Genomic DNA, 11,903 nt, shown 5'->3' on the forward strand with positions numbered 1-11,903 from the left:
AGAAAGAAAGAAAGAAAGAAAGAAAGAAAGAAAGAAAGAAAGAAAGAAAGAAAGAAAGAAAGAAAGAAAGAAAGAAAGAAAGAAAGAGAGAGAGAGAGAAAGAAATAAAAGAAAGAAAGAATGAAAGGAAGGAAGGAAGGAAGGAAGGAAAGGAAGGAAGGAAGGAAGGAAGGAAGGAAGGAAAAAAGGAAGGAAGGAAGGAAGGAAGGAAGGAAGGAAGAAAGGAAGAAAGGAACGAGGGAAGGAAGGAGGAAAGGAAGGAGGGAAGGAAGGAGGGAAGGAGGGAAGGAAGGAGGGAAAGAAAGAAGGAAGGAAAGAAGGAAAAGAAAGAAGTAAAGAAGAAAAGAAAGGAAAAGAAAGAAGGAAAGAAAGGAGGGAAAGGAAAAGAAGGAAGGAAGAAGTCAGTAGACAACATGGGATAAATTAGCTGGTGAAGTAGTTCTAAGTGTTTTCTTTGTGAAGTGAGGCCAGAGTGAGAGAAACTCACTCTGGTGAGTGAGGTACAAGAGGACCCTGGGATCATAGATTGGTTCTAAGGTTTGGACTCAAACCCATGTCTGGTGACTCCAGTCTCGATGCTCTTTCTGTTTACCTCACAGACTCAGGTTTGAAGTAGGGTTCTGTGTCCTTGGGAAAGTCACTTGACTTCCTTGTGACTCGACTTTCTCATTTGGAAAATTAAGGGGTTGGTCTCAGTGACCTCTGTGCTCTGTTCTAGCTCTATCCCTATGACCCTATGAGCTTGTGAGGTCTGAATATGGAACCAGAGGACCCTGGTTTGAATCTCTGCTTCCTACCTTCCTTGGGAAAATCAATGTCTCTGGGCCTCAGTTTCCTCATCAGTAACAAGGAGGGGGCAGCCTTAGATACCCTCTAAATATGTGACACTGTGAAAAATGAGACCTAGAGAGCTTAACTGCACACAAGGGGGCCTAGGAGGGTCTCTTCCATGTATTGCAACACGAGGGCCTTTGGGCTGGCGATTTTTAAGGTCCTCTTTCATTCTCGAAAGGAGTAGCCCTGTATTGTTCTCTGGAAGACTTGGAGAGCTCATGCCTGCGCACAGGACTTGCCGGTAGAGGGCAGAGCTGCAGACCTTATGGGAGGGCTCCAGTCTTGGGACAGTGCAGCAGACTTTGGTGGTGTGACTGAAGCATCTGTGCCCTTTTGGTCAGAGGGGCAGCTCCCTCCAGAAAATGAGACCTCTGGAAGAAAATAAAATGTAGTCACTGAGAAAAGCAGACCCAGGGGAGCCAGAACCTCAGGAAGCTTTTGGTCCCTTTAGTGGAGGTGTTTGGTAGATGGGCAATTCTCACTTACCCTCTCCCTGTGACTCTCCCCCACTCTCTCTTCTCCATTCCTAAGGGAGCCCCCTTTACTCAAGTTCAGAGCTTAGAATTCGCTCCCCTCCCCCGAAATATACCAGCTCTGCCCCTCTTCTCTTTTCTGTTTCAGGACATTAAGGTGGGCTTGAGTCTTCTCTTCCGCTGCAAACGACGTGAACCAGAGGACCAGGAAGTACCTTGGGGAGAGGGAGATTCCTCAGGATCTCCTTTCATGACCCAGTTTTTGAGATAGGGGGACTCTAGGAGAAGGAGGCAGGACTGAAGGAACTCTTCCTTTAAGGGTTTCAAGGCAGGATTGCAAATAATCTAGAGTCCAGTACTCAGGGGCTCTACTGTAATGCAGAGGCAAGGATATCTGATAAAAGCTTGTTGATATAAATGAAAGAATAAAAAAAAAAAAAAAACCCTGGATGCTGTATAATTAAAGCGACCAAGCTTGGCCCTAAGGGAGGGATGAGAAAATGCACCCTTCTCCTTTCTCTGCAGAGGAGGGGGACAGTGGGTGAGAAGCGCTGCATGCACTGTCATTGTCACTCTCTTTTTTCATTCTTTGTTATGAAGGATGGCTTGATTGGTAAGGAAGGGGAAAGATCCATTTGGAAATGAAGGTGATATAAAACCAAAAGTCATCAATAAAAATAAAGCATCTAAAAGTACATTTTGATTGATTTGTACTCAGAGGACTTGGGTTCCAATTTCAGCTAGCCACTCGTTCACCTTGGGAAGGTCATTTCATCTATCTGAGCCTCAGTTTCCTTATCTGTGAAGTGAGAGGCTTTGAATAGATACCCTCTCAGGTTCCTTCCAGATCTAAATCTGGGATTTGGGAAAGGAAAGAAAAAAGGAAGAAAGAAAGGAAAGGAAGAAGAAAAAACAAGGAAGGGAGGAAGGGAAAGAAACATCCTTATGTGGCATGGACTGAAGGTCCTTTGTTATCCTGATTGCCCTCCTCTGGACCCTAACTGATCAATGCTCTTCCTGAAATGTGGAACCTGGAACCATCTTGAACACTACACTCTGGGAGTGATCTTACCATGGCCAAGTACAGCTTGACTTTCACCTCTGTAGGCTCATATACTAATACTCAAAGATTTCAGTGATCTCATTGACTTAGGAGTTCCTTCTGTAATGCAGTTATCGACCCATCCATACCTACTTATCTCGTATGACTTTTGTTCATGTACTCCACAGTTCATCACTTTTTGGTTACCCAAAAGTTTTGGAAAACTTCCTTACCTTCTCTTAAAATTAGTAGGGTACCAGTTTAACTGCTGCCTGCCTCAGTTTCCTCATCTGTAAAATGAGGATAAAAGCAGCACCTACCTTCCAGGTTTGTTGTCAAGGGAGATACCATATGTAGTGTTTTGCAAACCTTAAGGCACCCTATAAGTGTTATCTATTATTATTTCTTGCTTTTGCCACATGACTCACATCTCTTTTCTTTTGGTCACACAATTCATTAGTGACATCCTTTGTTCCTATTCTATTTTGTCCCTATTCTACATCATTCTACTGATGACATATTGGAGTTGGCTCACCCCCACTATGTGCCCTTCCATTGTCCTTTTCTGGGATGATCACTTTTAGGTCAAGGCAGTAGTGTTTTAAAAGTAGCTGTCATACAGCAACACCAGTGGAGTATTTGCATTGAAAAGATGTCTTTGCTAATGTGGAACCCTGCTTGGGAGCAGGGTTCATTAAGACTACTTTCTTTTTCTATGCTTTTCGTTTTTATATTAACGTTCATTTCTGTTATATCTCTTCCTCTTCTCCTACCCAGTGAGCCTTCCCTTGTAACAGAGATAAAAAATAAAAAGAAAGAAAAGTTAAGCAAAATCAATCATGTGGGACTCACACCCATAGTTTCCCCCTTTTGCAATCAAGTGGGGAAGAACATTTTCTCAACTCTCTTCTGGGGTCAGTCTTGTTTATTATTATGACATAGCATTCAGTTTAGTTTTTTTTGTCCATCCTGTTTACATTATTGCAATCATTGTGTGTTTTTTTTCTTGTTTTTACTTGCTTCACTGCATCAGTTCATATAGGTCTTCTATGTTTCTCTGAATTCTTCATATTCATCATTTTTTAAAATTTTTTATCATTTCTTATGATATAGTAACATTCTATTCCATTTATGTACCACAATTACTTTAGCTATTTCTTAACTGATTCCTAGGTCTTTGCTCCTGTAAAAAAATGCTGCTCTAAATATTTTGGGATATGTGGGATCTCTCTTTCTGCTGTTGGTTTCCTTGATGTATATGTGTAGCAAGGGGATCTCTGAGTCAAGTGGCAAGGGGATTTTATTCATTTTTAAAAATCAATTTCAAATTTCTTTCCAAAATAGTCAGAATAATTCACAGCTCAATCAATCATCTACTGTATTATTGCTGAGTATGGTCGTTTATACCTGTAATCCCTGCTACTAGGAAGGCTGAGGCTAATGAATCTCTTGCGTTAAGGTGCAGTGGGCTAAGCTAATTAGGTGACTGCTAATTTTGGTACAAGCATGGTGAGCCCTGAAGACCAGGGGGCCATTGGGATGCCCACAGAGGGGAGAAATGAACCAGGTTAAAAACGGAGCAGGTCAAAGTTCCTGTACCAAACAGTAGTAGGATTGGGTCCACAAGTAGCCAATATACTTCCAAGCTCAGCGAAAAAAGGAGATGCAGATTATAAAACAATCAACAAAAACCATCCCCTTAATGTATTATTGTGCTTACCTTCAAATAATACTACCTATATTGATTATTTTCACACTGCCTCTTTAATACGTCTGTGATGGGGCCACTGGCCAATGAAGATCCAGATGTTAGAGAAGGTTCAGATTTGCCCTTGCTGGTGTATTATACAGAGCATGCTCAGATATTACCTACCTGGTTCCAATTCAGCATGGAATTTTGGGGAACCAGTGTATAGCCATGAAAATCTGAGGGGTTGGTAGAGTGGAATAACAAAGTCTTCTAATTTTCTGGAGAGACAGATGATCTGATGACTCAGAGGTACAGAGTCAGATCTGAGTTTGTATACCAAAAAGCCAACCAGATTATCCTTCATCTTTTTCCTTTTTTGCCAGGTGAGACAGAACTGTTATAAATTGCCTGGGAAGGTAGTGGAAGCAAGCCATCTTCCCCCATTGAATGAGTCTATATCCATGAGTGCATGGACCCTTTGTTTTCTTTGTGTTTGCTCCGTACTGATCTTAGGCAACTGAGTCCATTCAGAGATGGACATAACCCTTTGAAGGGTTATTGGGAGCTTTGAAGGGCTGGAGGAGCCATTAAGGTCTCACCAGCAACTAGAGTTGGTGGAAGAGTCCACCAATGACAGAGGAATTGTTTGTAAACAGATAGGGAATGGTAGTCACTCGAGGATGGCAGAAGCTTCAAAAAATCCTGACTTGTGGTGCCAGAGAAAAGTGTTGAAAGGCAATGCCAGGAATCCAGTAGAGAACTATACTTAGAGAAAACTTCATGAAGACTTTACAAAGGAAAAAAGGGCTTCCAGGCCAGGAATTTTGAGAAACTTCTACATCCCACTTATTTTCTACATATGTGTCTCACTCCCATTGTTCTTTAAGTTGGTGCTCATTCTTCTCCCCTTCACTCTCACTCCAGACTACACACACATACACACACACACACACATGTGTAACCACTGGTCAAACTATGCCATTCTAGTAAATACCTTTGCTGAAGAACTGAGGTTACTGGCTGATTGTCAAAAGGTAACACATCAGTGGGGGCTTGTAAATCAGTTTCAAGGATAGTCACTCACAGGATTACCTCTAGACCCCTGAAAGTAGTTGTAGCTGCTTTCTGGAGATTCAACCTGCCAATGCCAGTCCAAGATCAGAGAGTAAGCCCAGAAGAACTGTTACATAGCCTAAGATCACAATTTTTGTGGTCACCATATCACACTGTTTTCTCATATTTGAGTTTTAGTCCATTAAAATGCCCCGATCTCTTCCAGATAAATTTATGCCAACCACACTACCTCTAGCTTATAGTTAGGGTATTAATTTTGAGAACTCTAATGTAAAAGAAGTTAAGTGACCAAACCTAAGCCTCCCTATTCATTGCCTCTATAAGTCTAATGTCACATCAGAATTGGAAGTCAGACTAGGTCCTCTGACTCCAAATCCAGTCATGTCTTTCATCTGAGTGCCATCATTACATGCCCAGAACTTCACTTATTTCCCTACCATCTATTAATGATACGATACCATATATATGGAATGATTTCCTTACTCAGGCCATACTGCTAGGCACCCTTTCCATCTTTTCCAGGTGTAACAATTTCCTTCTTTTTGTAACTCCTGAAATGAGCAAACTTAAAACTAATGTCCTGCATACCTTGCCTTTCCTTCCCACCCTCCCAACCCTTGCAATCTTGGCAACGTAAAAGGAACTTTCATTTATAGACCATTATCGGAGACCTCTTAAGGAAAGCATTCCAAATGTTTTTGATGGCATGGAAACTTTGCATTAAAGAAAAATTCACGGAATGTTGGCCAAGAGGTCAAATTTTATGGCTATATATGTGAGTGTGTGTATATACATATGTAAGCTATATATACACACATAGACATGCATTGCCTATGGTAATAAAGCAAATTGTGGCCAAGAGCCCATGTTAATAAGACTACGAAATAATAAATAAAATTTAAAGTAATAAGGTTGGGGATAAAAGCTGGTAGGAGGAGGTTGTAATAAAAATTCCGTCCTTTACTTTTATGTTTCCCCTGCTCCAGTTATATTAAAAAAACAAATGGAATACATTTTGATGGGGAATGGGAGAATGGCCCAGGCTTGGCACTCTTTAATCAGACAACAAGCTGCTTTCCAAATGAAGTTCCCAATGCCAAAATACAGCTCAGGCCAAGGTTGAATCTGGGGTGAGGTATGTTAATTACCGCTTGCTTAACTCAAATTTATGTGATTGTGTGGTGAATTTATAGGAAGATGTGGAGAAGAGTTGACTGAGATGGTCATGCATGGATGGGGTCATAGGTTACATGATTATGGGTGAAGAGCTGGGAGGGGAATTCCAAGTCATCTAAGATGATGAGGAAACCAAGGTCCAGGCAGGTGAAGTGTCTGGACTAAGGTAGTGCCAAACATCAGTGAATCCGGGTCCTCTTTCCCCACTGGCAGAGTGGGCATGTGTGGCTGAGGAGCTAGGGTCGGGAGCAATAGGAATGTCATTCCCTCTCCCTATACAAAGGTTACCCCTAGAACCCTGAGAGTCTGAGTGCCCCCTCTTGGGGCTTTACATGCTGATGTGGGTGCAAGTGGGGGTGAATGAATCAGGCCCAATCTAGAGGGAGAGAGAGCTAGAGGAGAGTTGGTGGTCAGTACCAAGCCTGGGCTGCCTTGAGTTTTAGTCCAAACCTAAGCCTCCCTATTTCTGTTGCGGTCACAAATGTCCTTTTAGTCACCCAGGTATGCAGTCTTGAAGTCTTCATTGCCTCTTTCCTGTTCCTTGTTGGAGGAATGGCTTATCCAAACACAAAGAGAAGGAAATGGCATTTCACATACAGAGAGCAGCAACGTGTGAAGGAGGTAAAATACAGGAAACCCAGAAAGGTCAGCTAGAGTCAGACAAAAAACAAACAGTCCTTGCTCTCAAGGAGCTTATTATCCTCACCTGGGGAGAAATGGTACGAACAGGGAGAAGTGAATACAAAATATGTTGGGGGTGGGGGGGTGGGGAGAACACCAAGATCTGGAAAATCAGGAAAGGCATTATCAAACTTAAACTGAGTCTTGAGATAAAACAGGGATGGTGAGAGGCAAAAGTGAGAAGGGAATGCATCCAAGGCATGGGGAACAGCCAATGCAAGTGCATGGAGAGAGGAAATGAAATGGAATTTACAGAGAGAAGGAAATAGGCCAGCCTGGCTGAAAAAATCAGAAGGTGCTAGGTGGTGAAAGAGATGTTGTTAGCTGTTTTTCAGTCATATCCGACTCTTTGTGACCCTATTTGGAATTTTTTTGGCAAAGATTTGAAGTGGTTTGCCATTTCCTTCTCTGGCTCATTTTTACAGGTGACGAAACAGGATTAATTGACCCAAGGTCAATTACCCAAGGTCACACAGTCAGTAAGTGTCTGAGGCTGGATTTAAACTCAAGTCTTCCCGACTCCAGGCCACCTAGTTGCCCTGGGGAAGTGACATAAGAGATATAAAATGCCAAACAGGGGACTTCCTTTTTGGTCCAAGAGTGACTCCCTACTCCAAGAAGTAGTAGGGAGTCACTGGCGTTTCTTGGGCAGGGAAGTGACATGGTTAGACGTGCAACTGGGTGGAGGGTGGACTAGATGGAGTAGGGGGCTGACTGGAGGAAGGGAGACCAAGGTGTCATGGCAGTAGTCCAGGTGAGATGTGATGAGAACCTGAACGCAAGAGAGTGGTTGTGAGAGGTGGGAAGTCAACTTTAGATGAGACAGAAATGAGAAGAGTTAGCAAATAATTTTTTTTAATTGCTTGATTTTTCTTTGTTTTCATTTGAGTCACCAGAAGAAAAACCAGAAGATTTTGTAGTTTCTACTTCATTTGCTTGTGAAGATATTGTCTGCTAGAACATGGTTGTCAAGTTTTTGCTTGGTTTCAACCGTACATTTTGACGTGCTGAAGTGGGTGCAGGTGAGCTGAATGAAAATATCACCTCATTTGGAGCTTCACAATAACCCTGCTAAGTGGGTGCTGTTTTAAATTACCATTTAACAGTTAAAAATATTGAAGCAAATAGGTTAAGTGACTTGCACAGGGTCACACAGCTAGTATTCGTCTAAGGTTGGATTTGAATTCAGGCCTTCCTGACTCCAGACCCAGTGCTCTGTGCACTTCAGCAATGAGGAAAGAAAAAGAAAGTTTTGGGGGAACGAGATAGTCAGTGGGCTGTGAGGGCTGCTCAGTTGAAACCAGGTAACATTGGTAGAGGATTCAGCCAGTAGGCTCGTGTGACTTTCTTCTGCCTTTTTGAGCAGCACAGGAGTAGAAGGAGAGAAGGTAGAGGCTGGGAGGAATCTGGGGTTGGTGCTTGGCAAAGCATGGTGAACAAGGCATTCGTGAGTAGAGGGTAGCATTGCATGGACCTGATTCACTAAGGGGTCCAGACTGGGAAGAGAGGAGCTGAGCCCGAGCAGAGGTGATGGCCTAGGAAACTTGTAAGAGGTAGAGGGATTGGTTGCTGCTAGAATGGAGGAGAGGTTTAGGAGGAGTCGGTTTAAAGAGAACTGGAATGATAAGTCATTGTGTTCAGATAAAAGGATTCCTGAGTTCTAGGTCATGGAAATAGAACTCTTGGGAATGATAGCAGGATCAAGGGTGTTGGTGTGCCATCTCTGTGGGGCCTTATTTGCAGAATTAGGAGTAATACCAGGGAATCCACAGGAGACCTCCTAACTCTAAAGAGTATAAATCAGGGGTGAGGAAACTGTAGACTCGAGGCCACATGTGGCCCTTTAGGTCCTCCAGTGCAGCCCTTTGATTGAATCTGGGATTTGTTCTGTGAAGTCTGGATTCAGTCAAAGGGCTGCACTGGAGGACCTAGAGGGCCACATGTGGCGTGGAACCGGCAGGCTCCCCACCCTGGACTTTAAATAATATCTTAATACAAATGGAAACATGAAAAAGTATCCTCACCGAAGTCCTTAAAAAAATCTAGCCTCACTTAGGAAATCAATCCAGAGAAAGTTAGAAAATGCCTGTTCTGAAGAGAATTTCATAACATCCTGCACTGACAGAGATTTTCTGCCTTTTTTTTTTTTTAATTTTTTTGATGCTTCAATAGAGTGTAAACTTCTTAAGGGCAGGTTTTGTTTTAATTTTGGATCTATCTTTAGAGGAAAGCACAATAACTTTCTAAGAGTTGACTCAATAATAATGATAAATGTTTGTTGATTGCTTGATTGAGGAATCTGTGACTCCCTTCACTGGTGCAAAGAATGGCCTCTTAGGAGTAAGACATTAATAAATTGCTGAGACCCCCTCAAAATTCATCCCCTGGTGAAAGCCTCTTTGAACTTAGCTAGGCTGGCCCTCAGAGGGCAGACACAACCGCCCCTGTGTGGACTGCTCCCTTTTTTGCTTTCCCTAGGGTATATGTGACTGATGGCAGAGTATCCCTGAATAGGAAGTAAGTAATCGTACCTAAAGAGAAGCTACATAGAATAATGGGAAAAATACATGAATTGGGGTCACTTTGTCTTGTCATTTAAAATGATCTCTAAGGTCCTTTCCAACTAGAAATTCCAGGTCCACTTTGGCTTTAGCAAAGGGACAGTGTGGCCAGATTCTACTTGGCTACAATCCCAACAGTGAGGACCCAAGCTGGACTTGGAGTAGAGGTAAGGGAGAAGGGGATGGACTTGTGATTTCATCCAATTAAGGAACTGCCCAGGAAGAAACTGCCTCCATAAATGAGAGTGGGCACTTTCTCTGTATCTATAAAGAGTTGTTTAGAGGAGTGACTCACCTAGGGTCACACAGCTAGTGTCAATCAGGATTTGAAGCTAGGTCTTCCATGGTCTACAAGCATTTATTAAGTGCCAGGCACTGTACTAAGGGCTAGGGATACAAAGAATGGCAAAAAGGCAGATAGTTGGTACTCTACCTCTCCGTCAGGAAGACCTGGGTTCAAATGCTACCTCATTTGCTAGATATGTGACCCTGGGCAAGTCACTTACCCTCTCATGCCTCAGTTCCCTCATTTGTAAAATCGGTTTTGGACTCAATGGCCTCTAAAGACCCTTCCAATTCTATATATTTTGATCCTCTGACGTTTGAGAACTGCTAAATAAAGTGTTCCTTACACGGCTAGTGTCAGAAGCAAGATGTGAACTTGAGTTCCAGTTTCCAGAGAGGGTTCTCCCTGTTAGAGGATCAATATTGGCCCTTTCAAATTCTAAGTTCTGTAACTGTGGTTAAGTGGCCCTTCCTGGAATGTTTCTTTGTAGGTCTTGCTTTTAAATGGGTGTCCTCAATCTCTTCTTTTTGGAGGGAGGGCAGGGACTCTTTTATTTCACACCCTTTTATTCCACTGGCTGTTGTTTAGTCAAGGCTGTTATCCAGTCTCTTCGTGACCCATTTGGAGTTTTCTTGGCAAAGATGCTGGAGAGATTTGCCATTTCCTTCTCCAGCTCATTTTACAGATGAAGAGACTGAGGCAAACAGGGTCAAGTGACTTGCCCAGGGTCGCAAAGCTAGAAAGCTCTGAGGCTAGATTTGAACTCAGAATGAAGAGTTTTCTGACTCCAGGCCTGGCACTCCATTCACTGTGCCACTAATTAATAAGCATTTACTTTCTCTTCCTCCACTCTCCCGTCTCTCCCGTCCCTCCTGGTGGGGCCCCCACCAATTTCGTTGTGTGTTGTGTGCATCATATGTTTAATCACGTACTTCTCTGCTTTTAAAGAAAACAGAGACTTTGAAAAGCCAGTTCTTTTCGTTAATTTCTCTCTTTAGAAGGACCACCGACTCGCACGTGACAAAATCTACAACTTCTGCAGGACGCTGCAGGAGCCTGCCTAGTAAAGGATGCGTGCAGGCAGGCGGGGTTCTGTGCCAGCCGGGCTTGAATTTAGCTCGCAGGCTTTTAAAAGATAGGATGTTGTCAGACCGATCACTCTTTTTCCTTACGTTCTACTGCGGAGAGAGGTGGCGGGGGACTTCGGGGACTGGGGGGTGGGGAAGAATCAGAAATAGAGGCTCAGAACAGATGAATGGGGGCCCCCAAACGGTTGGGACGGACGGGGGAGGGGAGGAAGTTTGGGGGAAAGGGCCTCACGTGGCCAATCGCCGGAGTTTGACTTTGTACCTCCATCCAGAGGCTGCAGTCGGAATTACAAAAAGAAAAAAAAGAGCGAGTAAGCAAGGGGAGCGAGGAGAGCTAGGACGACCGGCGGGCAGAGCGCGAGGAGGGCGCCTGGAAGCAGTAGCGAGGTGGCGGCCGCCGGCTGCTGCGCCCCGGGCCGCTGCGCCCCTCTCCTCTGCGCCATGGCGGGCTGGGCGCCCCTCCACGGCTCCGCCGCCCCAGCTGGAGCAGCCCTGGCCCAGGGGGAGGAGGAGGACGGAGACTGACTGCCCTCAGAGCCTAGCGCTCTCTGCAGCTCACCGGGCCAGTCTGTCTACCTGACCACTTTGGGGAGGCGCGCGGGGCTCCCGGGAGCCGGTCCTGCGCCCTGCCCCGTCCGCAGCCCCGGAGCCGCTATGGGCGGGATGAGCCCCTGGAACTTGGTCCTCCAGACTTTCTTCCTCCTGCCTGCGGCCGGAGCCCAAAGGAGGGGCCCGGCTTCTGGAGACTACTCGCAGGCGGCTCCGGCTCCGGCTGTGGATGCCTGCAAACCCGGGACCCAAGTAAGTGGCCAGTTCACTTCCCTTAAGGCAAAGAGGAGGAGGGGGAAAGGAAGGACAGAGAAGAAGGGAATAGGGGAAAGTGGAGGAGGGAAGAGGAAGAAGGAGGACAGAGGAGAGGAGATGGGAGGAGGTAGGAGGAAGGATGAAAGTAGAGAAGGAGGGAAGACGGGAGAAAGAAAAAAGGGAGAGAAGGATGA

At 44.5% G+C, this 11,903-nt stretch overlaps 1 protein-coding gene across 1 annotated transcript in view; it reads left to right on the plus strand.

Annotated features, from left to right (window-relative positions):
- The first annotated feature begins 11,335 nt into the window (after window positions 1–11,335).
- TRABD2A (TraB domain containing 2A) overlaps window positions 11,336–11,903 on the plus strand; it is a 55,872-nt gene continuing 55,304 nt past the window's right edge. The window contains exon 1 of the mRNA XM_069065829.1: window positions 11,336–11,706. Coding sequence (XP_068921930.1) covers window positions 11,560–11,706 — 147 coding nt within the window. The 5' untranslated portion in view covers window positions 11,336–11,559. The remainder of the gene's footprint in view (window positions 11,707–11,903) is intronic.

The sequence above is a fragment of the Petaurus breviceps genome, unplaced genomic scaffold (assembly GCF_028583685.1).
Source record: "Petaurus breviceps papuanus isolate PSGF00001 unplaced genomic scaffold, PetGlider_PUasm1.0 139, whole genome shotgun sequence".
NCBI classification, from domain to species: domain Eukaryota; kingdom Metazoa; phylum Chordata; class Mammalia; order Diprotodontia; family Petauridae; genus Petaurus; species Petaurus breviceps.